General features: G+C 43.3%; 1 protein-coding gene across 2 annotated transcripts in view; it reads right to left on the reverse strand.

Moving 5' to 3' along the window:
* Positions 1-6,244: 6,244 nt before the first annotated feature.
* Positions 6,245-25,971, reverse strand: part of RPA1 (replication protein A1) — a 53,463-nt gene continuing 33,736 nt past the window's right edge. For both annotated transcript variants that reach the window (XM_029212053.1, XM_029212054.1), the window contains 12 exons: positions 24,389-24,481; positions 22,001-22,133; positions 20,724-20,826; positions 18,827-18,895; positions 18,488-18,680; positions 18,190-18,329; positions 17,639-17,787; positions 14,252-14,384; positions 12,085-12,261; positions 11,446-11,553; positions 8,894-8,980; positions 6,245-7,251 (listed from right to left, as the gene is read on the reverse strand). In XM_029212053.1, coding sequence (XP_029067886.1) covers positions 7,144-7,251; positions 8,894-8,980; positions 11,446-11,553; positions 12,085-12,261; positions 14,252-14,384; positions 17,639-17,787; positions 18,190-18,329; positions 18,488-18,680; positions 18,827-18,895; positions 20,724-20,826; positions 22,001-22,133; positions 24,389-24,481 — 1,493 coding nt within the window. In that variant the 3' untranslated portion in view covers positions 6,245-7,143. The remainder of the gene's footprint in view (positions 7,252-8,893; positions 8,981-11,445; positions 11,554-12,084; positions 12,262-14,251; positions 14,385-17,638; positions 17,788-18,189; positions 18,330-18,487; positions 18,681-18,826; positions 18,896-20,723; positions 20,827-22,000; positions 22,134-24,388; positions 24,482-25,971) is intronic.

Consider the following 25,971-nt stretch of genomic DNA (forward strand, 5'->3'; position numbering starts at 1 on the left):
AAGTGCAGGATAGCAGGTGATGGCAAGGGTAGGGGCGGGTGGGGAGGGTGGGGTGGAGCAAATAACTGAAGCTCCGAGAACTACCAGCTCAATATTTAACCTAACTGGTAATTTGCTGTGACAATTATGTCACGAACGGAACACCACTACGATGCAAGGATGTCACTCTCTATTTAAGAGGGCTCTGCTTTTCTAGCCTCCCTCACTTGAATAACACACACGAAATGAGACTCGGCTCCAGGAGCTAAAGGTTCTATTAGGAGTCATGTGCAGCCTGGCTGGGGTGTGCACATCCACCCGGGCGGGAGTGATGCTGCCCAGGGAAGCCTGCTAACACCTCCAATTCTCCCTCGGAGGGAGAAGGCCAGAGAGCCGTGTGGGTCTCTCACAACACGAGAGCCCTTTGACTGACAGGCATCTTCCCTGAAAGCCCTGTGCGTGCCTCCACTGCAAATGGAAACGCTTTCCCACAGCCCAGCTCTCTAACCAGGAAGGCTCTGCGTGGGTTTGATCCTTCAAGAGTAACTTTAATAAGGATATTCATAAAAAGTCCATGGCAACGAAACTTCCTCTTCAAGATGGAGACGAAGACAGAAACAGGACACACACGCACACACATGCGCGCGCGCACACACACACACACACACAAACACCCTAACCGCTGGCAGGAAGACAAAAGAATATTATTAGGGGCTTCCCTGGTGACGCAGTGGTTAAGAATCCACCTGCCAATGCAGGGGACACGGGTTCAAGCCCTGGTCTGGGAGGATTCCACATGCCGCGGAGCAACTAAGCCCACGCGCCACAACTACTGAGCCTGCGCACCTAGAGCTCGTGCTCCACAACAAGAGAAGCCATTGCAACGAGAGAAGCCTGCGCACCACAGCAAAGAGAAGCCCCTGTTCACCACAACTACAGAAAGCCAGCGCACAGCAACTTAGACCCAACATAGCCAAAAATAGATAGATAAATAAAATCTATAAAAAAGGAATATTATTAAAGTCATAGCCATAAAGAAGGATGTTGCCATCTTCTAAATTGACTGCTAGATTCATGGAACGTGGCTAAGCAAGACAAACCATTTTCTGTTTAATTTGTGGCTCCTTCATGGAAGGTTTGCTGCCTGGAGAGAGCCCATTAGGGGAGGAGAGCTCGTCTACAGGGATGCACCTTCGAAAGATGTTCAAATTTTAAATAAATGGCGGAGAAAGAAATTGGTGGTGGTGGTGGTAGTGGTAGGGGGTGGTTTGCTGTGGAGGCAGAAGAGCTTCTACAAAGACCAGCTTTGCATTCCAAGCCTACGTGCTGGGGAGATCAGCTTTCCGAAGCAAACATAAGCCTCTAAAATTTTAGGCCAATAGAAATGACCTCTGTACCATGGCTGACTGAAGATATAAATAAACTTCAACATGAACAGCAGTGTCCACCGTGAGAGGAGAGATGAGAGTCCAATCAGAGCTTATTTTTAAAAGGTCCTGGTTGTTCTGACTCCGTTTCGGGGTAGGGCATTCATGGGCACAAAGCTGCCGTTCCTTGCAGTGAGCTCCCCTGCTTTCACGGGCACCAGCGCCTGGTTACCTAACCACGGAAAGGAAGCTGCACCACACAAGTTAAATATAGGCTGAGTTATCTGCATTTTACAAGCACCAAGAATGTTAACTGAGGAAGCTGTCATTTTTAATGAAAGCACCAACTTCCAATTACCAACTGGGTAATACCCCAGGGAGCACATATGATTTTGTAAGATTGGCTCACAATAATCAAAAGTTTACACACTTATTTATTTTTTTAAAGATGTTGGGGGTAGGAGTTTTATTAATTAATTAATTTATTTTTGGCTGTGTTGGGTCTTTGTTTCTGTGCGAGGGCTTTCTCTAGTTGTGGCAAGCGGGGGCCACTCTTCATTGCGGTTGCGTGGGCCTCTCACTATGGCGGCCTCTCTTGTTGCGGAGCACAGGCTCCAGACGCGCAGGCTCAGTAGTTGTGGCTCACGGGCCTAGTTGCTCTGTGGCATGTGGGATCCTCCCAGACCAGGGCTCGAACCCGTGTCCCCTGCATTAGCAGGTAGACTCTCAACCACTGCGCCAACAGGGAAGCCCTACACGATTACTTTTGAATTGGATATAAATATTTCTCACGAGGCAGGTGGGATTGTTTTTTCACGTGGTCTATATTCAAGGCCGAAAAAGAAACTGCTTTCTTGAAAAGTATACATCGGAGATTTATCAACAGCTAAGGAGTAAGGGGGTCCAAGGTGACAGCCATGAAGAACCTAACAAAGCTAGAAGGCTGCAAAAAAATGGCCAGGTGGTAGGTTCGGTCTCAACAACAGCCACAAGTTCACTGACGAGTCACAAACTCTTACGACAAGCCCAGTGCAAGAGTTGGGGTCTGGCAATAGGTAATACACGTAAGTCCTCCTACATCAGCCATGGTCAGACATTACTCATACAGGGGCCCAGTTTCCTTTGGTGCCATCTACCTAACTCTCATGGCATCTACATAGCTTCATCTGCCAGCAGTGAATATGGAATGAATGGCTGTTAGCCGGCATTGCATGTGTTTTCCATATAGATCAGATGGCCTTGACCTAAATGAAGGATACAATTTGTGAGTCTCAAATCAACCAATTCTTTGTGAAATCTTTTCTGATGACTCCAGTCTCCAGTGATCTCTCCATTTACTGAATTTTAATTTGAGTTGTGATATTACTACTTAGCCCCAAGCCTTGCTCCAAATAGACTGCAGTTCTTGGGGACAAGGTTATCTTGATTTTTTTTTCTTGGCTGCACTGGGTCTTCGTTGCTACAAGCGGGTTTTCTCTAGTTGCGGGGAGCGGGGGCTACTCTTCATTGCGGTGCGCGGGCTTCTCATCGCGGTGGCTTCTCTTGTTGCGGAGCATGGGCTGTCGGCTCACGGGCTCAGTAGTCGTGCCTTGTGAGCTCTACAGCGCAGGCTCAGTAGTTGTGGCGCACGGGCTTAGTTGCTCTGCGGCATGTGGTATCTTCCCAGACCAGGGATTGAACCTGTGTCCCCTGCTTTGGCAGGAGGATTCTTAACCACTGCGCCACCAGGGAAGTCCCGGTTATCTTGATTTAAAGTCATCTACGGGAATTCCCTGGTGGTCTAGTGGTTAGGACTCCGTACTTTCACTGCTGAGGGCGTGAGCTCATTACCTGGTTGTGGAACTAGGATCCCGCAAGCTGTGCGGTGTGGCCAAAAACCAAACCAACAAAATTAGTCACCTAGAAGGAGAGGGTGGCACAGGTGGTCAGTGAAGACAGGTGTTACATACTTTTCTCAATGACTTGAAACCTCCATCGCAAATGTAATGAAATTTTTAATAATCATTCATTAATAGCTTTAGATAAAGAATCAGGTTGATCTATAAAGCAAGTCAGATGTGTTCAAGAGGCCATTTCTAGCAGAAAACAAGAGGATCCAAGCCTCCTCTCGCAGCCACAACCCCGTCCACGTGGTAGGTAGAATGAAGCCACCGGTGGCTCTGGGCCTTCCTTGCGCCTCTCCTTCCTGGTCTTCTACCTGCTGTTGCTCCAGAGGATTCTAGTGCCTGCTCAAATCACCTGCCAGCCCGTGAGGGTCAGAGGAGCTCTCACTGGACTGAGGCAAAGAAAGCACAGAGAAACGTACAGAACAAGAGGAGAAGACACACATTTTCCCAGTGCAACAAAGGATAATGCTTCTGCCTATCAAAATCTGAGTTTATGATAACAATTAGAAAGTATGTGTACGTCTAAACTAATACAATGTTATATGCCAATTATATCTCAATAAAATTTAAAAAGCTAGAAAATATACATATCCAGTAGGTGAATTGGCTCAATAAATTCACACATTCATATAGGCAAATACTAATTAAAATGATGCAGATCTAAAAAAAAATAACACAGATCTATTTTTATTGAGTAGGAAAGAGGTCCATCCTTTAGTGCTAGGAACAAAGTGTTATAGAATAATATGCATAATATCATCCCATTTTTAAGTTAAAACTATACACACATACAAGTATAGAGAAGAGCAGTCAGCTATACAAGCAGTTATTGCCGATTGGTGGGACAATTTTGTTTTTTGTTTTTTCTTGTCTGCAGTTTACTTTTCTACGATGAACATGGATTACTTGTGTTAAGAAACAGTCAATGGTCCTAACAGTACCCATTCTTTTCCTTTTTTTCCTTGACATTAACAATACTTATCAGCTTAATAATGAAACATGCTCAGGTTTTTTTCCAAAACAATGAAAATTAAACATCTAAAGTCTCTCTTTTTTGAGGAAAAAAAGGATTATTCCCAAAAGTGTTTCTGAAAGCCAGAACTCTACCAGCAGAGTGGATTATAAAACTTAAGAGCTAACAAACTGCATAAAAAAGGGAGGGGGAATACGAGGGGGGAAATCCTCTCTTTGAGATAAGGAAACAATCAATTTACTGGGGGGAGAAGTGGCTTTCTAACAAGTGACAAGGAAACGAGATGCAACAAACAGTTTCATTTTCTATAAATAAAACCTTAGAAGGCATATTGCCAAAGAAACACGTCAATATATAAACCTTTGTATACTGGGCTACCAAACTTCACCTTTAGACAGTATATTAATTATATAGTCAATAACCATGGGTTTCATTAGTGTATTAAACACCACGATCGATGTTATTTATACTTTTCGAAGACAGGCCACTCAGGAAAAAAATGTCGGGGAGGGGAAGTTCTTGACCCTGCAGCTCAAAAAGTCACAACAAGCACACTGGAGATAAGCAAGACTTTAATGGAAAGCATAAAACACTAAAAATATGGACAGAAATCAGATTATTACCCTTTTTTTCCCCCCTGCCTCCTTCACAATGAGACTGGAGGGAATCCAAGAGCCATTTAAAATAAAGGTGAAATGATTAGATTTTCTCCTAATTGCCTAACGCTGATGTCATTGTGTACGCAAAATAAACGTTGATCTCCAAGTGAAAGATGAGAAATAGAACATGAACAGCCTTTCAAGGTAAACTATCTCCAAGAGAATTCTAAGAACTGTGGGCCAGAATCTATCTAGGCAAGCCTTCGGGACCTGAAGCTCTTAGAAGCCTAACAGTGGAGCCAATTCCTGATGCTCCGCTACTGGTGATTTGATTTTTAGTAGGGAAATCTGCTAAACGTCCTCCCTTGAGGGAGCCGCCCTATCTCAGAACATCCCCTGTGGACTTCTAATCGCATCTGCGTAGACGTACTCGTGTCACCGCGTGGGCATTGAGAACGCGTGGCGGCTGGTACAATGTTCCAGAGACGCGTCAGGGTCGCACCGTTGGTCAGTGCTCTTCACGGGGTGGAAGCCGTGATAGGGAAAGAAGGGAATGCTGGGAGCAGCGGATATAAAAGACTCATTACCGGACTGAAAGCTAGATTGCCACTTCTAACCCACAATTTGTCAATCCACCAGAGTGCTGAAGAGTATAACTTTCTAGTCAGCGCTTTACACGCAAGGTCAGACAGAAAGGAGCTTCCATAAAAATCGTTGAGGCCTCGGCCAAAGAATCAAGTGCAGCCCAGTGGCCATCTTCTGAGACTAGAACGTGCTCAATTAGTGGGCCTGAGAAAAGGCCGCTCTATGTTCTGAAAAACGGGAGTCACCCTGCCTAGCGCCGGCTGGTTCCTCCCGAAAGAGGACAGCTAAGGATGACACAGACAGGACGTGATCACTCCCCAGCTCCACCAAGGGCCTCCACGTGCCCCACTTGCCCAGATTAAAAACCAGGGCCTGGTGCTGCAGGAAGACTGCGACGCTGCCTAGATGCTTGGAGAGAGCTGCGCAGCAAATGCCAAGCGGTGGGCTGCAGCAACCAGATAGGTAATTAATATGATTAGGAACACAGAGAGGAAGCATGCTCTTGCCGACTGAAAAGCCCAGCAGCATAATTACTGTTTTCTTCCCAGCTCACTGTCTGTTCACATTTCAAAGCCTGGGTGGTGTTAAGACTGCTGTGTAAACATCAATAAAATCCCGAAGTGCCAGATCATCAGCATTCCAGGGCACAGTGGCTTTTCGTTTGGGGTCTTTTCATTCTTTTAAAGATGCATTTCAGGGCTGCAAACATTAGGAAGAATCATCTCCATGCTTTGGACTAATCTTCGAGTTTGTAATGAGTTAATATCTCCCCTCAGTGAACATTTATTATGAAGGCTAATTAATTGCTTTCCAGTTACAAGAGCCCTTTGCATTCAAAGAAAGTAGGATTCACAAGCAGAGACTATACTGTTTATTAAACAAAGCAATGGAAACAAAGGGCTTCTCCTTTCAAAATCCCTTCTATTTAACATAGCTTTAATCAAGAAAAGAAACATACAAATGCAAGAAATATGTACAGGTAGAAAAGGCATACCAACCAAAATGCAACATTAACTGAAGGGAAAACTAACGCAATGCTCTGTAGCTGCCTGGATGTCCCTAGGGGACGGCAAGCCAAGGCTTATCAGCCTTCCTCAGAAGAGACAATTTTGATTAATATCAGACCTGTCTGACTCAGTCTATTAGACCCTGAAGGAAGGATATTTTCAGATAGAAAAGATATGACTGATTAATAACTCTACCCTATTGCCATTCCAAGCACTAACAACTATGTGGCACCTCTAGAAGGCGCGCCTTTGAATCTAGGAAGACACGCCTACTAAAACACCCAGGTTCCTCTGCACAATCACTTCTCGGCTCTCCCTCCCGAGAAGGGACCCGAGCCGTGGAGGTGTCACCACTGGAGAAGTGGAAACCCTACTTACATAATTTATTTCACTGCCTGCAGATTTAGGGCCAATTACTTGGGACATAATTCCTGGTTGAAGATAATGAAATCTTAATAAAACTGACAAAAGCCTAAAGACAGAAGGAGTGACTGGTACTACACTCCCCGCCAGCTGACCCTGAGGTCTGACACGGTTTACACCACAGCCCTCCGAGCAGATTTCCCTTTGCTGCCAGTGGGTTCCCAGATGCGCACAAGAGGCAATGGCTTAGTCCCCCACAGAGAGGCACTCCACACCGTGCAGCTAACGCAGAGTCGTCAGGCGCGGCGGGGCGGGGGTCGGGGTTGGGGGTCAGTTCGCTTTAGCCCTCTGTCTACAGACTCCTGCCCCGTTAGCAGGCTTGGCTCACATCGCCGCAGCGTTTCTCCTGATGCTCACGATCAACCTTCTGCCATATTCTCTGTAGTCCACGGGCTTCACGTCCATCACAGTGGCCTTAATTCGAGACTCATCCTTTGAAAAGAGAAAAGCGATTTGTGAATGAAGGAAAGCCTGTGGCCATGGGGCAATGGTTTCAACGATCCCAGCAGGAGAAATCACAAAGACACGCTGGGTTCAGAGTTCTGTCATTCCGATAAGGAAACAATGATGGTGAGAGCCCAGGGCAGAGTTTCTGGGGCCGGGAGAGTGGACAAAGGCCTCCCTTCGATACAGACCCCTCTCACCTGTCCCTCGCGCTCCCAAATGCTCAGGAACCTAGACTCCAAGCGCGATGGACCTCAGAGGATTCATGAAGTTCAATTTATTCTCTTTACAGAGGGGGAAACAGGAGCCCAGAGGAGACAGTGACTTCCTAAAGCCACACAGCTGGCTCTGAAAGCAGGGGCCATGGGGAGCGGAGAAGCACCCACGGCAGAGGAGGGAGGCCTGCCATGGGCCCACCTCAGCCCCGAGAGAGGCGACCTCGCTGCCCTTCACCTGCCCTGTCCGCACCATTCAGGGACCGAGCAACCCTTCCATCCCTCCCTCCCGACACCACCCTGACATCCACCACCCTGACATCGTTATCACTGACATCTGGAGTCCCTGTCTCATTTAACGCTCACAAAACCAAGCACAGCTATCAGCAGGTATTAGGGTTAAGGTCTGATAATAAAACAGAACGAGTAAACCCTGAGGCAAGCAGAGGAGTTTTCTGAATTCTCTCCCCTTGCCGCAGGTTCACAGGTTTACTAGGTTGGACGTTGCCTGCAGAGGCAGAACAGGGTGAGGCCAGCTCAGGGGCTCACACGCTACAGTGTGCTCTGTACTGACTAAACCCAGTCGTATTTCTAAGCATGGTTGAGAGCAAAGCTCTGAGGCTGGACTGCCTGTGTGCCATTATTAGCTCTGCCACTTGCTAGCATATGAGTTTCGGCAAGTTACTCATTCTCCGTATGCCTACCTTGTTTTGCTGGTAAAAACGGGGCTAACAATAGTTTCTACGCATAGGGTTACTGCCAGGATGAAGCGAGACAATGTATGCAAAGGGTGTAGAACAGTATCTGGCAGACAGTAAGTACTCAATAAAGGCTGTTTCATCATGACTTTACAACCGTATGATGTTATGAGCAATTTAAGGAATTTTCAAGGTAATTTTAACTACATATGGTCTTTGTTTCACATACTGACTTTAGAAACCCAAACCATGTGGAAGATGTGAGTCCATTTTGTCGGGACACAAACCAAAAACCCCTAGGTTTTAACTGAAAAGGCCACACAGCGGGACTTCCCTGGAGGTCCAGTGGTTAAGACTCCGCACTCCCAATGCAGGGGGCGCAGGTTTGATCCCTGGGGAAACTAAGATCTGGCTTGCCGCAGGGCACAGCCAAAAAAAAAAAAAAAAAAAAAAGGCCACATAGCATTTTTTCTCTGGATGTTGACACTGGACGAGACCCTTAACCTCTCTTTAAGGCTGTTTCCTCATCTGAAAACAGGATGATGCTTGGTACCCCAGTGCTGGGAAGATTCAGTGAGTAATAAATGCAGGGTGCTTAGCATTGGGTCTGGAACACAGTAAGCAAGGAACTGACAGTTAACACTATAATGTTGCTGGGGGTGACAAACAGCAGTTCCCCACTGCTAACCCTCCTGCACCTTGGGTGATGTCACTTACATTGTAGGTCTCCAATTTGACCCTGATCCTGAATGTAAAAGATCTGAAGTTGGCATTCTGGAAAACTTCCTCAAACGCTTGCTCGTTCTGCAAAAACAAACGTAAAACGGTAGGCATGGAAACTACCAGACCATCCGAAAATGTCCATAAGATATCTGAAAAGACTTTGAGGAAAATCCTTGAGAAAATGATCACCCCCAGTGGTTTAAAATTTCTTAGGAATGACTAAGGTGACATTTCGTCACATAAAACTGTTTAGGTAGAATTTTATTAAAAATTAAAATACTCTACCTAGAGTACTCAAATTCATAGGGACGGAAAGCGGAATGATGGCTGCCGGGGGCGGTGGAGAGTTAGTGTTTAATGGGTCCAGAGTTTTGGCTTAGGAGGATGAAAAGGTTCTCGAGCTTGACGACAGTGATGGTTGTGCAACAGTGTGAACGTATTTAATGCCACTGAACTTACACTTAAAAATGGTTAAAATGGTAAGTTTTATGTATATTTTACCACAATAAAAAAGAAACTGAAGCACTCTTAGGAAACACATTTCTAAACTTTAAAAGTCTGTGATGGAATAGATCTGAGGCTCAGCATCTTCACCACAAATTAAGAATGGGAGGACACACTCAGAAAAAAGTTCAAGTTGTCACATGCATTATTTCAGCCTCTGGATTTACAGCTATGGATTTGGTGAGGAAGTGAGGAAGACAGGAAAAGTAGGCAAAGGTTAGGGAAAAAGTTTAAAAACGATACTCCTCTCTCCCTCTTTCTCTGGCCCCTCAAATACTATTTGATTAAGCTGCTGAACTAAAAAAAAAAAAAAAAAAGTCTGGTAAACTGGGATCAGAGAAAGCATTTTATATAAATATGCATAAAATAAACGTACAAGAACTTTTTAAAAAACAGTTCATATCAGTCAAGTATTATCTTTGCAAGCCACCTGAAACATGAAAATAGCTTTATTATATATAGAACTGTTTTGTGTAAAGGTTACTACACACACACACACAAAGTCCTCAGGCTTTCGGGTATGTAAATAAAACAATGTGTTAAACCTTCAGAAAATCATACCAGCTGCCATCATTCTTTCAAGATCAGTGAAAGCATGGAGCGCATACTCTAAGAATATCATAGTTCCTGAGGGAAGAGTTTCTATATGTCCTCATTCACTGGCAGTGAAACCAGCCAAATGTAATAAGCTCATAAAAAATCCTGAAAGGCTGCCTCGAGCCTTAAAATCTGATATGAAAATAGAGGACCAGGCAAAACAGATAAAAGATACCATCATACTTTAAAGTCAATTCCAGTTATTTCTGTAAAAGGGCTTGTTGGGATTATTTTTAGAGAGCTCATGGACAATTTCAAAGAGACACAGGGGCAGAGCTAAACGGACAGAATAGAAGACAGAAAAGAAAAACACACACACACCAAAACAAATGACAAACCCTTTTTTTGTTAGTGGCTTTTATAAGTATCCTAACTGATTTGGAGGAAAACAGGGGAAAAAAATCTACAGATAGATGCTAATTCGTGTGGCCCAGAAAATATAGCTTTTATTGGTCTTTACATGTTTTATCTGAGCAAGTACCTTTCTTAAGTTTAGGATAATTAGTAATCTATTCCCTGAATTAAATAAAACTAATATGTGAAAATACTAATTTATAAAAATGAAATGGAGAAAGTTATCTTATGAAAGAGTTATTTCATAAGAATTCCACCTGACAACATGAAATAAGCAAGTACCTTATACGTGAATTTAAACCAGGATTTGATTCAACTTTTCAGAAAACTGTTTATTACATTAAAAAGGCACATCTGGAATGGATAAAGGTGTGGTACATATACACAATGGAATACTACTCACCCATAAAAAAGAATGAAATAATGCCATTTGCAGCAACATGGATGCAACTAGAGATTATCATACTAAATAAGTCAGAAAAAGAAAGACAAACACCATACATGTGGAATCTAAAATATCACACAAATGAACCTATCTACAAAGAAGAAACAGACTCACAGACATAGAGAACAGACTTGTGGTTACCAAGGTGGGGAGAGAGGGATGGACTGGGGGAGTTTGGGGTTAGTAGATGTAAACTATTACATTTAGAATGGATAAGAAGGTCTTACTGTAGCACAGGGAACTATTCAATGTCCCGGGATAAACCATAATGGACTTAAAGTCCAACACAGACTCAAAAAAAAAAAAAAAAAAAAAAGGCACATCTGTACTTCAGCTTATTTCAGAAGACACCTTCCAGATCTCAGGTGATTGCAGGCACACCAACTCTTGGTGTGCTAACAGTAACGGGAGAAAAAAATGCTGGAAGTGCTGTTTTTAAAGCATTTTCTATACATTACTTCATGCCTCATTGTTAGCACATCCAAGGTGGACACAATTAGACAGAATCGGATGAGCTCTCAAATAATCATCAGTGAGAAACTATACAACACCCAAAAGCAGCAAACCAAAAAGTATTAAAGAGCAAAAAGTGGGTAAGTGTTATAGCATGGGAACTATTACAGTAATAAGACAAGACGCGGCCGACCTTCTCTTTTAACTCCCCAAGATAAGCAGTGCTTTGTCCAAGGATGGCCTCTGCAGACTCCTGGAAACATGTGACCCACTGATTCTCTTGAAAGTCAGCAATATTTACCTAAAAAACACAACTTTACGTTATTTCAGCAAAGAAATAATGAAAGGAAGACACACTAAGGAGACAGGGAGATTAACTTTTTCTACTCATTAAAATAATTTCCAGGGAAAAAACCCATTTCCACTATATATGCCATATTCTTTCCAAAGAACGTAAAAAGTATCCAAGAAAGAAGTTCAAAATGTAAGTCTGGATCACAGCAGGAACATGATGTGGTGTGTATGTGTGATTTCAGATCTTAGTGGAGATACAGCCCAACTAAACTCTCCTTCAGACACAGAATCTGGACACAAGGGACTCAGTGGCCGTCCAGCCACAATGGCCTTTGGACTAAAGGTTTTGAACAAGCCACCAAAGTCCTCTGCATTTTAAATTGTACATCCCTCAGTCACCAGGAGGCACTCCATAAGACAGCTCTCAGTCACTGCTGGCATCCCAGACAACTGGAAAGCCTGAACTAAAGACAGTGCCAGGCACTTGGTAGGCACTCAAGAAATACCACAGTGGTCCTCATCCACCCATTCTACTTACTGACAGGATCATGCGGTACTTGAAATTGGGAAATTCACTGTCACACTTCTCGCAGCGGTACAATCCATTCTGTTGATCAATCACTTTCTTATTGCAGTCCTGAGTTGGGCAGGCCTGGTACATACAGTTCTCTTTGCGAAGATACACCACTGTCGCCACAGAGCTAAAATAGTCGGGCTTCAGCAGAAAAGAGTGACATGAGACACAGAGCACAGGCCTATGTTCAGGACTGGACTTGCCCTTACACATGAGGGGTAAGTGTTTACATATTCTAATTCTCATGATCACAATGTGATTACTGGGAATAATTCATTCTATAGTTTTAGAAGTCACTTGTGCTGATTATAAAACCCATGAAGGTAGTAATAAGCCAAGTTATAAAGCATATTATTCCTTAATAATAAAAGAACTAATTCTAAATTAGACTAAATTAATTAAAACTGAAACAGATTATATGAAAGACAAAGACTTCAAGAGACAAAGACGTGTTCCTCCTGTTCCTCTGACCCTCCAAAGGTAACAGAACCAGGAAATACAGAGGAATGCAGTAAAATCTAGCAGTTATGTTCAACCATTCCTCCCACATTAAAAACAACAGCAATGATTTCTAGCATCTAGATTCAACTTTATCTCTATTTGGCCAGGTGTCAGCAAGCTTTTTCTGTAAAAAGCTAGACAGTAACTAATTCAGGCTTTACAAGCCATTGGGTCACAGTCTTTGTTGCAGCCACTCACCCTGCTGCTGTGGTGCAAGATCGTTCACAGACAGTATGGAGATGAGAGCAGGTGGCTGGTTTCAGTGCGCTTGTATTTACAACAGGCAGCAGGCTGGATATGGCCCGTCGGCCTGTTTGTGAATCCCTGATCTAAGTCATCAAATTCAGAATGCAAAAAGACTGAACAAGTGTCTTCAAAGTGGAGACGTCACTGATAAGTAAGTGTAGCAAGGGCCAAGTTATGTGCATGGGCTTTATGTTGCTATTTGCTTTGCCTTTTAACTCTCACGGAAAGGATACGGGATGAATAATTTTGGGGGGCAAGCACTTCCCTCTGGGTGTACTCAATTCAGGGCCAGGTCAGCAGCCTCTGGGGCTTCCTGATGTTTCAGAACAGAAGAGGCAAAACAATACGGTGGATGTTTAAAGAGCCTGGGCAAATCCTCACTCTAAAAGGCCCTAGAGAAGGGGAGTCTCTGAGGAGAATGCCTGAAGGATGTTTCTGTATTTCCAGGTAAGGTCCAGATTCAAAGTGTGACTTGAAAGTTTGGGTGCGAACAGGTACTCTCTAGGCCTGATTTCTTGTTACATACTGTCTACCCCTAGATCTAAGAAAGAGACTGGTTGACAAGAGACACAGATCTGTCCAGTGTTTCATTCTCAGGACGCTGTATAACAGCATTATGAATTGCAGTCACTGACAATGACGAATAAGAGAGTATAGCGAAATGGGACAGTAAGGAATAAAAACTATATTGTATAATATGAAAATTATATAGCAGGAATTACTGGTTTGGGGAGCATAAAGGAGAAATAAATGATTTAAATATTGAATTGCTGACAGAATACAGGTTTAGATTAAGATGGGAGGAGGGTCATTAGATACAAACATTAAAAGGGAAGTTGCAACTAAAGTCAAATACCAGAGCCATTCTTGTCAGAGAATACCAGCAGCGCTCAGCCCACGAGACGTTAATATTCTACAGCCAGTGAGGGCACACATGTGAGCTGCCCGATGTCTGATGCTGAGACTGACTAATGCTCGGTGTGAGCTATAATCTCAAAAGCCACCTTCTTGGTATATGGGCATTTCAGTTTGCAGGAACAATCAGAGAAAAGACATATGGACCTCAAGGCAGCTCATAAAATATACAACCTGATTGCTACCACTTAGCTAAGATCCCTCTGAGAACTACACAACTCTCTAAGTCAAAGCTTGAACATCTTTCTGCCTTAACCTACCTGAGGGATGTAACATACTCCTATTAGAAAGCACAGCTCCTTCATTCTGGCTGGGATCCTCAACCATCATGCCATGCTCTGGGCAGAGCCCCAGGTGAGACTCATAGCTCTGAATTAAGGTCTAACAGCTGGTACCACAAAGGGAATCTGAAAACTACTGTCTCGCACATTTTACATGCTTTTGTGAAGAAAGTTAGGAATGCAGATACCTTGTCACCTTGGCCCAAGTTCTCTGATTTAACCTCATATAAAGTTTTCCAGTTGGTGTTGCTCCCTCCTATTCCTCCACTCTTTAGATCAGAGATGGAAACGCCAGCTAAGGCTTGTCCTTCCGAGTCAAACCTGAAAAACAAAGAATAACAGGCACTATATATGCTTATTGAATATGATACTTGTTCCTACATGCTATATACGGGCTATCCACTCCCCACCCAACTTCTTCTTTTTCTTTCTTTCTTTTTTGCTTTTTTTGGCTGTGTTGGGTCTTCGTTGCACGGGCTTTCTCTACTTGTGGCGAGCGCAGGCTACTCTTCGTTGCAGTACGTGGGCTTCTTATTGTGGTGGCTTCTCTTGTTGTGGAGCACGGGTTCTAGGTGTGCGGGCTTCAGCAGTTGTGGCACATGGGCTTCAGTAGTTGTGGCATGCGGGCTCAGTAGTTGTGGCTCATGGTCTCTAGAGCGGCCTCAGTAGTTGTGGCGCACGGGCTTAGTTGCTCTGCAGCATGTGGGATCTTCCCGGACCAGGGCTCGAACGCGCGTCCCCTGCATTGGCAGGCGGATTCTTAACCACTGCGCCACCAGGGAAGCCCCTCCCCCACCCCCACCCCTCACCCTTTCATAGGTCATGGCCAAGTGAGCTGATGGTAGTATCTTCCTCATTGTATCTTAAGTCTATTGAAGAAATGGAATGACCTCTTTTTTATCTCAATTGCTTTGATGCCCCCCAGTGGTCAAGAAAGACAGTGCCCAACTACCACAGAAACTTTTATTGAATTAGCTTTGCATATCAACACTGGCCGGAGGGCCCAAGGCCTAAAAACAGTAACCTGGAAAGTCAACAACAAAAAAAGCAACAATGGAGAGCTGTAGTATAGTTCTTTGGGCTACTGATGCTCATTTTTGCTCAGCAGCTGCATTTTTATCATCACTGAAATGTATCAGGATAGAAAGGGACAGTTGACATATTTTAACAGGGTAGCAAACAGTGTTCCCATGGTGAAAGATCTTTTAAGCCTGGTATAATTTCAAAAGACTATAAGATTCAAAGTAATTTATTAGAAGGTATTTATCTGTTTCCTTGTAGATTTACCTTCTTAGCGAGATTTTACTCACGCCAATATATATATATATATATATATTTTTTTTTTTTAAGTTATTTTCTTTTTTTAATTTTATTTTTGGCTGTGTTGGGTCTTTGTTGCTGCATGGGGGCTTTCTCTAGTTGCGGCGAGCAGGGGCTACTCTTTGTTGTGGTGCGCGGGCTTCTCATTGCTGTGGCTTCTCTTTTTGCGGAGCACAGGCTTTAGGCACGCGGGCTTCAGTAGTTGTGGCACGCGGGCTCAGTAGTTGTGGCTCACGGGCTCTAGAGTGCAGGCTCAGTAGTTGTGGCACACGGGCTTAGTTGCTCCGCGGCATGTGGGATCTTCCTGGACCAGGGATTGAACCCACGTCCCCTGCATTGGAAGGCGGATTCTTTTTTTTTTTTCGGTACGCGGGCCTCTCACTGTTGTGGCCTCTCCTGTTGCGGAACACAGGCTCCGGACGTGCAGGCTCAGCAGCCATGGCTCACGGGCCCAGCCGCTCCGCGGCATGTGGGATCTTCCCGGACCAGGCACGAACCCATGTCCCCTGCATCGGCAGGCAGACTCTCAACCACTGCGCCACCAGGGAAGCCCGGAAGGTGGATTCTTAACCACTGGGCGCGCCACCAGGGAAGTCCCATTTATGCCGTTATTAAAGTTGAAATTAATTTATGTTAAATTATTATAAAATTGATTATATTTCTTGATCACATATCAGCTAATATGAAGGAAAGGGGGCCCGAGAAGAAGTGTCTCAGAAACATACTTGTGGCAGGGAAGAGTCAGTGTGAGATTAAAAACATGCCAATGTTACCCAAAAGGAGGATAACTAGAAGTAACCACATACAGAACAGGCTCCTTAAAAAGAGAGCACAGAACAGAATGGATGCCGCCCTAAGCTGCAGACAATTGCCTTTTTGTTCTGTCAGATCAGTGGCTAAATCTGTCACAGAGGCACAGCAAGGTCCATAAATCTGTTTCACCACAACTAGCTACATGAGTTTACGGTTTCAAAAATTCCAAGGAGACATTTGCCACCAAAGACAGCTAACCGGAGTCAACAGAGCAAGGAGAAAGGCAGACCTTCTTACAGTAAAAACTCCACATCGTTGCAACCAAGATCTAAACATCTCCAGTCCTTGCCTAGTGGGACGTGTACACTGAGCTTCTCTTTGATCAATGCCAAGTTCTTTTATTCTAGAGGCAGCCATGTCTTTTTATGTTGACTGGGATCACAATTATCGACAAGAAAAATACAAAGACCTTAATGTGGGCACGCAATTGAACTGGGGTCGAGCTCCAGAGCCTGAAAGAAAATCAAGCAATAAGAACAAACTAAAGCTGTGATTACATCTGGTCGGGTTATTAACGAATGGGCCTTCCCTTATAATGCGATGGCAGCTACCAGAAGAGTTAAATACAGATCCACAGGGGCCACATGCACAAGGCTGGCTTAAGTGACATGATCATGCCAGTAGATATTTCATGAAACTATTCAAATACTAGCGCAACTGGTTCACATTAGGCTCAAACAAAAGTGGGGAGTATGTAATGTGAGCTAATTCCTTAGTCACTCAAACCCTAAGACATGGTTGGACACCAACACACTCCCCCCTGTGACCACAGCTACACAAATTATTTAAGCTCAAGCTAGTTCCAGGGCTTTCCCTGACCACATCAATGCTTGCATACCATGCTTCAGTTTGAAGTGCTCTTTTAAAGCATCGTTTTAACACCCTAAACAGCTAGACATAGTGAGGAGATTTTAGTAGGCTCTCCTCATCCCCCGAGCGCTTCACGAATAACAACGCAATGCCCACAAAGGCCCATTGTGCCCACCGCACTTGATCAGAGTCCAGTGAATACATACTAGAAGATGCAATCGGCACCAGAGACTGGACGGAAAAAGAAGCACTCTCTCCCCCGACACTGCAGAAGCCCACCGCTTTGAGTCATGAAAAGAAAGATGCCTCCGCTCACAGAGCTTCACCATACAGCTGCTACCGCCGGCCTCACCTGCTTCGCAGGATCCAGGTCAGCAGGCAACATTCCCGTCCTAACTCCTCCCTGCGACTCTCCAGGTTTGTCATGGGATTACAGGTCTGTCAGTTGAAGGGCTTTAGAGCCATCCTTTCAGAAGGCACAATGTCTCCAAGAAATACAGGCATTGCTCCACCCAGAAACGAAGCTCTCTGCTTGGCAGACAGCTCATATACCGATCGTGGGAACCAAAAGAACCAGCTCTTCTCCAAACTAAGGCTCAAATAACCCTTGTGTTTAGCCCCATAAAACCTACCATCCACGAAGCTTGTAGGCCTCTGGGATGTCAGGGTTCACAATGATGGTACTCGAAGACAGTACAGAGAGGCTCCGTCCACCAAAATCAGAAACTCTGGCTCCTTTGATCGCCATCACGGGTTGTCTAGAACCATCAAATCTATCAGCCTGCATAACAACAAAGACACCAAACAAATACAAACAACTGTCACTAGCGGGAAGAATGCACAAAACATTTTTACAGAAAACAAGGGAAACAGCCAACAGTAGAGTGAATGCAATAAATGGCACATGGAATCTATACAAGAGAAACTCACACGCATCAAAACTAATCGAGAATTAGAGGAAAGAGCGTTTCACTATGTAAAATCTAAATCAGCAAATCTCACAGAAGTAAATCAAATAAAGGTTTTCAAATACTCCCCAGATAGTCCAACCCTTCATTAGGAAGGGTCTACACAGCCGACATGGCCAGAGCCCCACCGCTTCCGGGGCAAGACCACCACCCTGGAAGCTCTTTACGTCTTTGCCTCTCTGCACGTGCTCTGACCACTCAACGCGGGTACTCACATCTTCTCCCCACAGAGTAGCATTCACCACTTTCCCTGACATGTCCATCAAATAGATATTCCTCTTAGAGACTTCTCTGTTGTTAGACTTCACTGTGATTTTAGTGACATCTTCATAGCTCTTGCAGATTCCGATTATGTCTAAAACACAGGCACAACATTTTAGCAAGAGATGGTCAAGGCTCCCATTACAGCATGACCAGAGGTTGGACAGCAAGCACGGAAGTCTCATGCCTCCCCTATGTGTTGCAAACAGAACTAATAATCACCACTCTCTTCATTCTCGCACACATACTTACCTACAAGTGAGTCTTTAGGCTTGTTCTCTAGGTCACCAACCCCTGTGAAATCAAACTGGACTGTGGGTAAATGATGACCATCTTCACAGGGCATGACAGAAGTCTCATTATTGAAGGTCATCTCATAGTCGTTTTTGACAGCTGTGAACTGTTTGTTGGCAATCTTCAGGGTGCCTTTAGAGAAGTAATAGACCTGTAAAAGAGGCCAAGCTATGGAACGTGCGATAGGCCATCAAATTGGATATAAAAACCCTTTACAGATCACATAGCTCTCCAACAGACAGCATCCCCTCACCCCACCGCTCGGCTGTTCCCGTTCTAGACTCCATGCTACTGTACCTTGTTCACATCAATAAGAGGAAAGAACTTGTCCGCTTGCTCGTTGAAAGCAGTCGCTCTGATTTCGCCCTGCAGAAGCATGCGAGAACAGGTTAGAATTGGGGAGTTCAAGTTTTACCAGTGAAAAACAGGACATCTTAGTGTCAAAATGACATCTTTAAAGCAGTAGCACAGTCACCCCAGAAACACACAGTTCACAGTCACATATTCAAGTTAGTAACCCTGATGAAACAACCCAAGTTTAACTGGTTGATCCCGTTACTGTGCTTCATTAACCTCAAGTTAGAAACCTAAAAAAATAAATAAATAAAAATTTTCGAACACTGAGTGACACGACTGAAGCCCCCAGGGAAATGTGCTGAGCCACTGTGATTCACCAGTTTCCCTCATGTTTGCACCCAGCGAGGAATTACTTCATACTCAGGGGTCACTGCCAAAAATGTTAAAAACAAGTCATACTTTCAAGTTGCTTGTGAGTGGATTTTCACTTTTACTTTTCCATCAGTCAAAATGCTACAGATGGAGAAGAAACTTAAATTAACAGCTGTATTTTTAGCCAAATGACAGATGATACCAATAATTTGGTAAAAAAAAAAATTAGGTTCTGACACCGATTCTGCCCTCACAGTCAATACATTTTAGGGTATTATCCCATCTTTGAAAAACAAACAAACAAACAAAAAAACAAACCAACTGTTATTTTCGGCCCTGTTAGAGGTTTCAACAAATAGGAAATATGCAGCAGTTTGAAAAGAATGCTTGAAGTATAAATTAGGAGTTATAAACAAAACTAATGGGGCTTCCCTGGTGGCGCAGTGGTTGACAGTACGCCTGCCGATGCAGGGGACACGGGTTCGTGCCCCAGTCCGGGAGGATCCCACATGCCGCGGAGCGGCTGGGCCCGTGAGCCATGGCCGCTGAGCCTGCGCATCCAGAGCCTGTTCTCCACAATGGGAGAGGCCACAACAGTGAGAGGTCCGCGTACCGCAAAAAAAACAAAACAAAACAAAAAAACCCTAATGGACAGAGAAATAGCATGACGAGACTTTGTGGAGACTCCACAACATGGCTTTTTCGTCTCTTCATCATGGTTTGGTCTTGTTTAAGAAAAGCATATAGAGGGACTTCCCGGGTGGTGCAGTGGTTAAGAATCCGCCTGCCAATGCAGGGGACAAGGGTTTGATCCCTGGTCTGGAAAGATCCCACATGCCACGGAGCAACTAAGCCCGTGTGCCACAACTACTGAGCCTGCGCTCTAGAGCCCACGAGCTACAACTACTGAAGCCCGCGCGCCTAGAGCCCGTGCTCCGCAACAAGAGAAGCAACCGCAATGAGAAGCCTGTGCACCGCGACGAAGAGGAGCCCCCGCTCGTCACAATTAGAGAAAGCCTGTGTGCAGCAGTGAAGACCCAACACAGCCAAAAATAAATAAATTTATTTAAAAAAAAAAAAAGAAAAAAAAAAAAAGCATATAGTGTCTGCACAGCCAGAATCCATCTCCCACAAAACCGATCACTTATCACATATCAAGGCTGCTTCATGTCTTCTGCTGTGGCCCAACTCCACTTGGCTCCTAAGTAGACATAACCCCCTGGGGCTTCGACTAAGGCTGCCAGCAAGTCAGACAGTGTCTCTGGTTTCTCCTGCCCGTGAGGCTACTTAGCTTTAGAAAACTAATTTCTACTGCTACAAACGCTTTCGTTTGAGGTCAAGGATTTTATTTATGACTTTAACCCTTTGCCCCCAGACAGCATCAGAAGACTACAATAGAAGAAAAACAAGAAGAATCGTGTTCCTTCTTGGCTTACTATTGTTTTTCACCTCACAGGCCTGCACAGAGATGAGCCCTGTTTCTCAGAGTCGAAGACTCCTCTTTCCCCACTTGACAAATACTCACACTCTCATCAACTAGTTCTATAGAGAAAAGTTTCCCTTCCCCTCGGGAATTGCTCCAGGTACGGATCTGACTTTTGTTGGTAACACGAGCACAAATAGTCCACCTAAAAACCAAATAGATTATATTAGTGTTTGGAGTCTTACTTGGGAAAGATCTGAAACGTTCCCTATCATCTTCTTATAGCCTTTCTTATCTTATGCATATTCCATTTTTCAGTGTAAGCTGTATTTTAATCCAGCTAATTAAAACCCCACGATGACATCCAGGTTTGACAGTTTGTAGAATAAGCAAATAGTAAAACACACAAGGTGATTTAACACGGACTCATTCTCCTGTCAAATAAGTAAATTTATGAACGCTCTCCCTTCTCCAAAAAGCATCACCAAGGCAACACTATCCCCTTAATGAAAGGTTCTCAGCTAGAAAGTGCAGTAATACCAGCAATTATATTTTGCCGCTATTTTCAATCATGGGAACTGATATAACTGACGTCAAACTTCTGTCTCGTTTCCAAGACACACTGAATATAAATACAGGGGTATGGAACGCGGTGTTGGTTCAGGCACCAAAAGAAAACACTCTCAAGCACTATGACCTCAGACAGAGGCCACTAAGAAAGGAGATATGAGGTCTGACATCCAGTCCTAGAGCCCATCCTGAGTGGAGGTGCTGGCACATTAGCTACCTTACTCATCATTTCACAGGGGAACAGATCTGCCCTATATTGCAGAGAATTGAAGAACAAACAAAAACATAGCTGAAAGAATTCTGAAACGAGTACTCACTAGTTTTCCACAGCTAAAATTAATTTTGAATGGAAAGAAGTCATATAAAAGAAATATCTGTTCAGGCTATATTACTATGGTTAATACAAACAGCACAGATTCTTTTAGCCAACTAAATCAGAGTAATAATTTTTAGACTAAAAGTCACCTGTTTATATGATAAGATGAAATACCTTCTGAATTAGAAAATTTATTCTTACTCATAGGACTACCAACTGATTCTTGAAACATTAAATCTTTTAAATTTCAAATTCTTTTAAAATGAATGAAATTCCATAGGCTATGGATGATTGCTCTTTTTGCCATTCTTTTATTGAGAGTTAAAGGTTGCCACAATTTGTTATCTCCTCCCCCTCTAGAGAAAAAAAAAGGAGGAAACCTATTTTATGTGTGGTAATCCTGAAGTTCACATATAAGTAACTCAAGAGCCCATAATAACCTCTTATATTCTTTTCTAAGTCCCTTCTAAACTTATTCCATGAAATAACTCACTTGGACTGGTAAGGGGTGAGGCTGGCAATGGGTACCACTTTGGCCTGTGTTCCCCCGGAGCTGTTCCCTAGGCTGGTACCTCCAGGTTTTCCAAATGTCTTTGAGGCACCAAAAGTCTTAGATACAGTAGAACCTTTAAAAACAAACACAAAGAAGGACAATCATTATTTTATTTAAATTTTATAGTAAGTTTTGCAAGAACTCTCAATTACTAGTGACATCATACAAGATGAGAGACAAAGTTTTTCCTTTTAAATAATCAAGAGATTTGGACATCAAACAGAGACTGAAACAGGAGGCTAGAGGCAGATCTAGGAAGAAGGCTGGGCACACAGATGTTCACGACTGTATCTGCTGACTTACGCCCTGAGGTAGAGATAATAATGGTAATGAATCCAGACACTGCTATTTCGGAGGTCAACCCTCTTAAACTTTTCCCGTGTATCAACAGGCAGGATAATGGGTCAGAGAAAGAAAATCAACCTTCTTGACTGGTAAAACTGATGACAAGTCACTAGTTGCATAAGAGAAAAAGCAAAAGGAAATGCTAGGAATTAAGGGACACAGTGGGTGAACCATTCGAGGTGAAGGATACCTATCATAAATATATCGCCTCAAAACAACCCCAGAAAACTCCCAGTTCTCAACTGGTCTTACAGGCACGGAAAGTCTAGAATGAAGTTTACGGGATTGGGTTTAGTTGGGAGCAAAGGGCAAGAATCAGTTTTCGGTTCAAGACAAGTAGGTGGCTGGCTTTCGTGACCCCTTCTTGACTCCTTTATCCAAGCCTAAGAAGCTGTCTTGCACTTGGGAAGGATATGTAGTTACGTAAAGCCTAGAAGCAGATGAAATCTTTTACATGCACGCTGTTTCTATAAAGCTTCAACCTCCAAATTCAGAAAAGATAATTTAGTCCAATGATTTCATATATTCTATATCAAAACATTTCTTCAGAATGGCATCTGGCTAGAAATGTAAATCTTCCATTACTTGGCATTTATTTATTGAGCTTCCACAGCCCGTACTGCACTATTCTAGGCATTTGTAGCGCTTAGTAAAAAATATACATACACGGTCCCAGATCTTCAAATTTTCTCTTCTAACTGGGGAGTCAAGAAACGACTACACACACAACAGTAACAATCACCTCAAGGTGACACAAGGAAGCACACATACTCTACAGGATATTTATGTGTGCGTGTATATACATACCTAGTATACAATACACAATTATATAAAACACACACACATCCAGTTTTCATGCTGGCAGGCAGCCTCCCCTCCATACACTTCCAGTCCTTTTTCTTTCAGCACCCAGTTATGTGTTTAGGGAATGTTAACTGATTTTTTAAAATCAATCTCAATATAAGCCAAAGATAGACAACTGGAAAGATAAACCTGTAGGGGTGGGGGGTGGGAAGAAGAATAACATACTATTTGTATTCTAGCCTAAGGAAGTAACTTTTAGGGTCTTTACCATTTTAGATAATCTATTCTACCACCCCCCTCCAACAGTACATAATTTGAGAGTTCTGTATAAATAGATCCACTTAGAACGGGAGATGGATAGAAGATAGCTAGCTCTTGCAAGGTAGATAAAAACATCAAAGACTAATGGGGAAAAAGACTTATGTCCTGCAAGTTTCACAGAAACATTAGTGACGTCTTAACCCTGCTTTTCTTAGAATCTTAGCATTGAGAAATAGAAACTAATAGTTGAGGGGAGGGGAATAGGTGGTGTATGTGAAGCTGGGACAGAAAAAAGAAACTCTAAAAATAAATTCCAACCAAACTCTACAAATCATAATTTTCAATGGCAACATCCCACATGAGGAGGTTCCTAAAGCAAAGGCCAGAAAGTAAACAAGATGATTCCATTACAGCCTCTCAGGACGTGCTGAAGAGAAAGTTAAAAAGAAGAAACTATTTCTCATCCGTGAGACAGAGAAGCAGGACCTATGACCAACATAAATGATACTGTCTTCAAGCTAAGATAAATACCCACAAGAGCCCCAGATGGGAAACCTGGAGACAGACAAGCCAAATTTAATAAGCAGATCCTAAAGAGTTAAAAGGCGAGAATTTAAAAGGTATGTAGTCAAGAGGGTGTAAGTGAGAAACTACCAGATAAACTGTTAACAAAGAACAGTGTATAATTCTGGTTTTTTTTTAAAAAGCATATTAAGTATCTTTAAAAGACAGTCTTTAATCATTTTTTCAATCACACACTTTACAATAATTCCAGGAAGAATTGGAATTATTCTCTGCAAGAAGCAACTGTCATGAACAGCATTCTGAAAACTCCCTTTAGTCTCAGACTAAATTTCAAACCATCATTCGAAAGCCTACCACACACAATCAGTGTGCATCCTCATGTGGCAGCCTTACCCACTCCCGAGCTCCCATTCTGTTGCTGGGGCCTGCTGGCTGGTGGACTGGCTGCTGAGACTGGAGGAGGAACTGCTGGCTGCTGTCCATGTCCTGGTGATCGAAAGAGAAAGACCATTTTAGTGCAAGTAATTTGGGTTAAGAGACTTAAACTTAAGTAGAAGAAATACTCTGAGAAAGTGTAAATTTGTGATTTTGTCAAAGACTCTTGTGGGTTGGAATTCATGCTGGGGCACTCAACTGCGTGCAGCGAATGTGCTAGGGGTTCACACTTATGTTTTCATTACCTAAAAGGTTGGCTCCATTTACCTCTCACCTGCTTATAATTGATAGCTTTTGGTTTTAATGAGGTTCTCCCCTAAAGCCTTGCCCATTTCTCCCACCTGAACCTGAAGTAAAGTCACTGAGCCGAATCTGTGACATTACCACTATTTCCATAGCAACAAATCGATGTTATCAACAGAACTGTGTTCACGGCAGGATCTATCAGAAGAAAAAGCTGGGTGGTAACAAAAACCTAAAAGCAGTTCAATTGTCTCTGAAGTGCTCCTGCTTCAAAGGGAAAGAAGACATTCAGAAAGGATTCTACCCTTTCCTTCCCAAACAAAGCAACCTTATTTTGCAACTGACAGTTGGTGGAAAATAAGAGTTGAAAGCGCCTTCGGTACTGTGAAGGCTAGTGAACTGTCACAGCAGGAGAGATGAGGATGGAGTTCAGAAGCCGCTGTGGCGGGGAGACAGTAAGATTAAAAGGAAGAGGAGGGGAAACGAACATGTCTCTCAAGCATAAAATAAGAAATGCCACACCATCAGAGTATTTATTTGCCCCTCACCCCTTCTGCAAATGTTTATGAAACTGAAGAATGTTAAAATTGCAAAAATACACTTAATTTAAAAAAAATCATAGATTTATGGAATTTGATGTTGCCTTTGTGATTGGCACTAAAAGTAGAAGTCAACCCAATCCGGGCTGCTCACTAAGAGTGCTCGCAGCACACAAGTGCAGCTCAAAACATATCCTAGAGAGCCCTAAGAACAGACATGGTGAGCACCCCTGGAAAAGCTCCCTGCCTGCCGCCTTGCCTCTGCTTCTTCCACCACTGAGTTTATTCCTGCTGGGTTTTCCAAGGCCCTAACTCACATGGGCACACTGCACACTGATTTCCTTTCCTCCTGCCAAAGTTACTCTTAACTGGTACAACTAAATGGGAGTTAACAGTGCCTTTAAAGAGTAAAATTAATTTAGCATCAAATTAAAAGGGTTAAACATAACTGATTATTTAGTTCTTCCTACAGAGAGAAAAACTGAGAGGCCTCATTTACAGGGAAAAAAGAGCCAAGATTACTGACAATGAATTTTTGTGTTTACGTTTTAGCTTTTCCATTACCTCTGAATTTACAGAGTGTCATATGAGATTGCTTGGGAGGACTGTTCTCCTTTGACAATGTGTCTTATGAAGGAACATTCTGAAATTCTACAGTGAACCTTTTTTTAAATCAGTAGGGAAAAGGTGAGTTGCTCAGTAAACAGTATTGAGGCCAAGTGGTTGGAAAAAAATTAATCTGTAATTTTTTTTTTTTTT

The sequence above is a fragment of the Monodon monoceros genome, unplaced genomic scaffold (assembly GCF_005190385.1).
Source record: "Monodon monoceros isolate NGI ecotype Baffin Bay Population unplaced genomic scaffold, NGI_Narwhal_1 Super_Scaffold_9, whole genome shotgun sequence".
NCBI lineage: Eukaryota > Metazoa > Chordata > Mammalia > Artiodactyla > Monodontidae > Monodon > Monodon monoceros.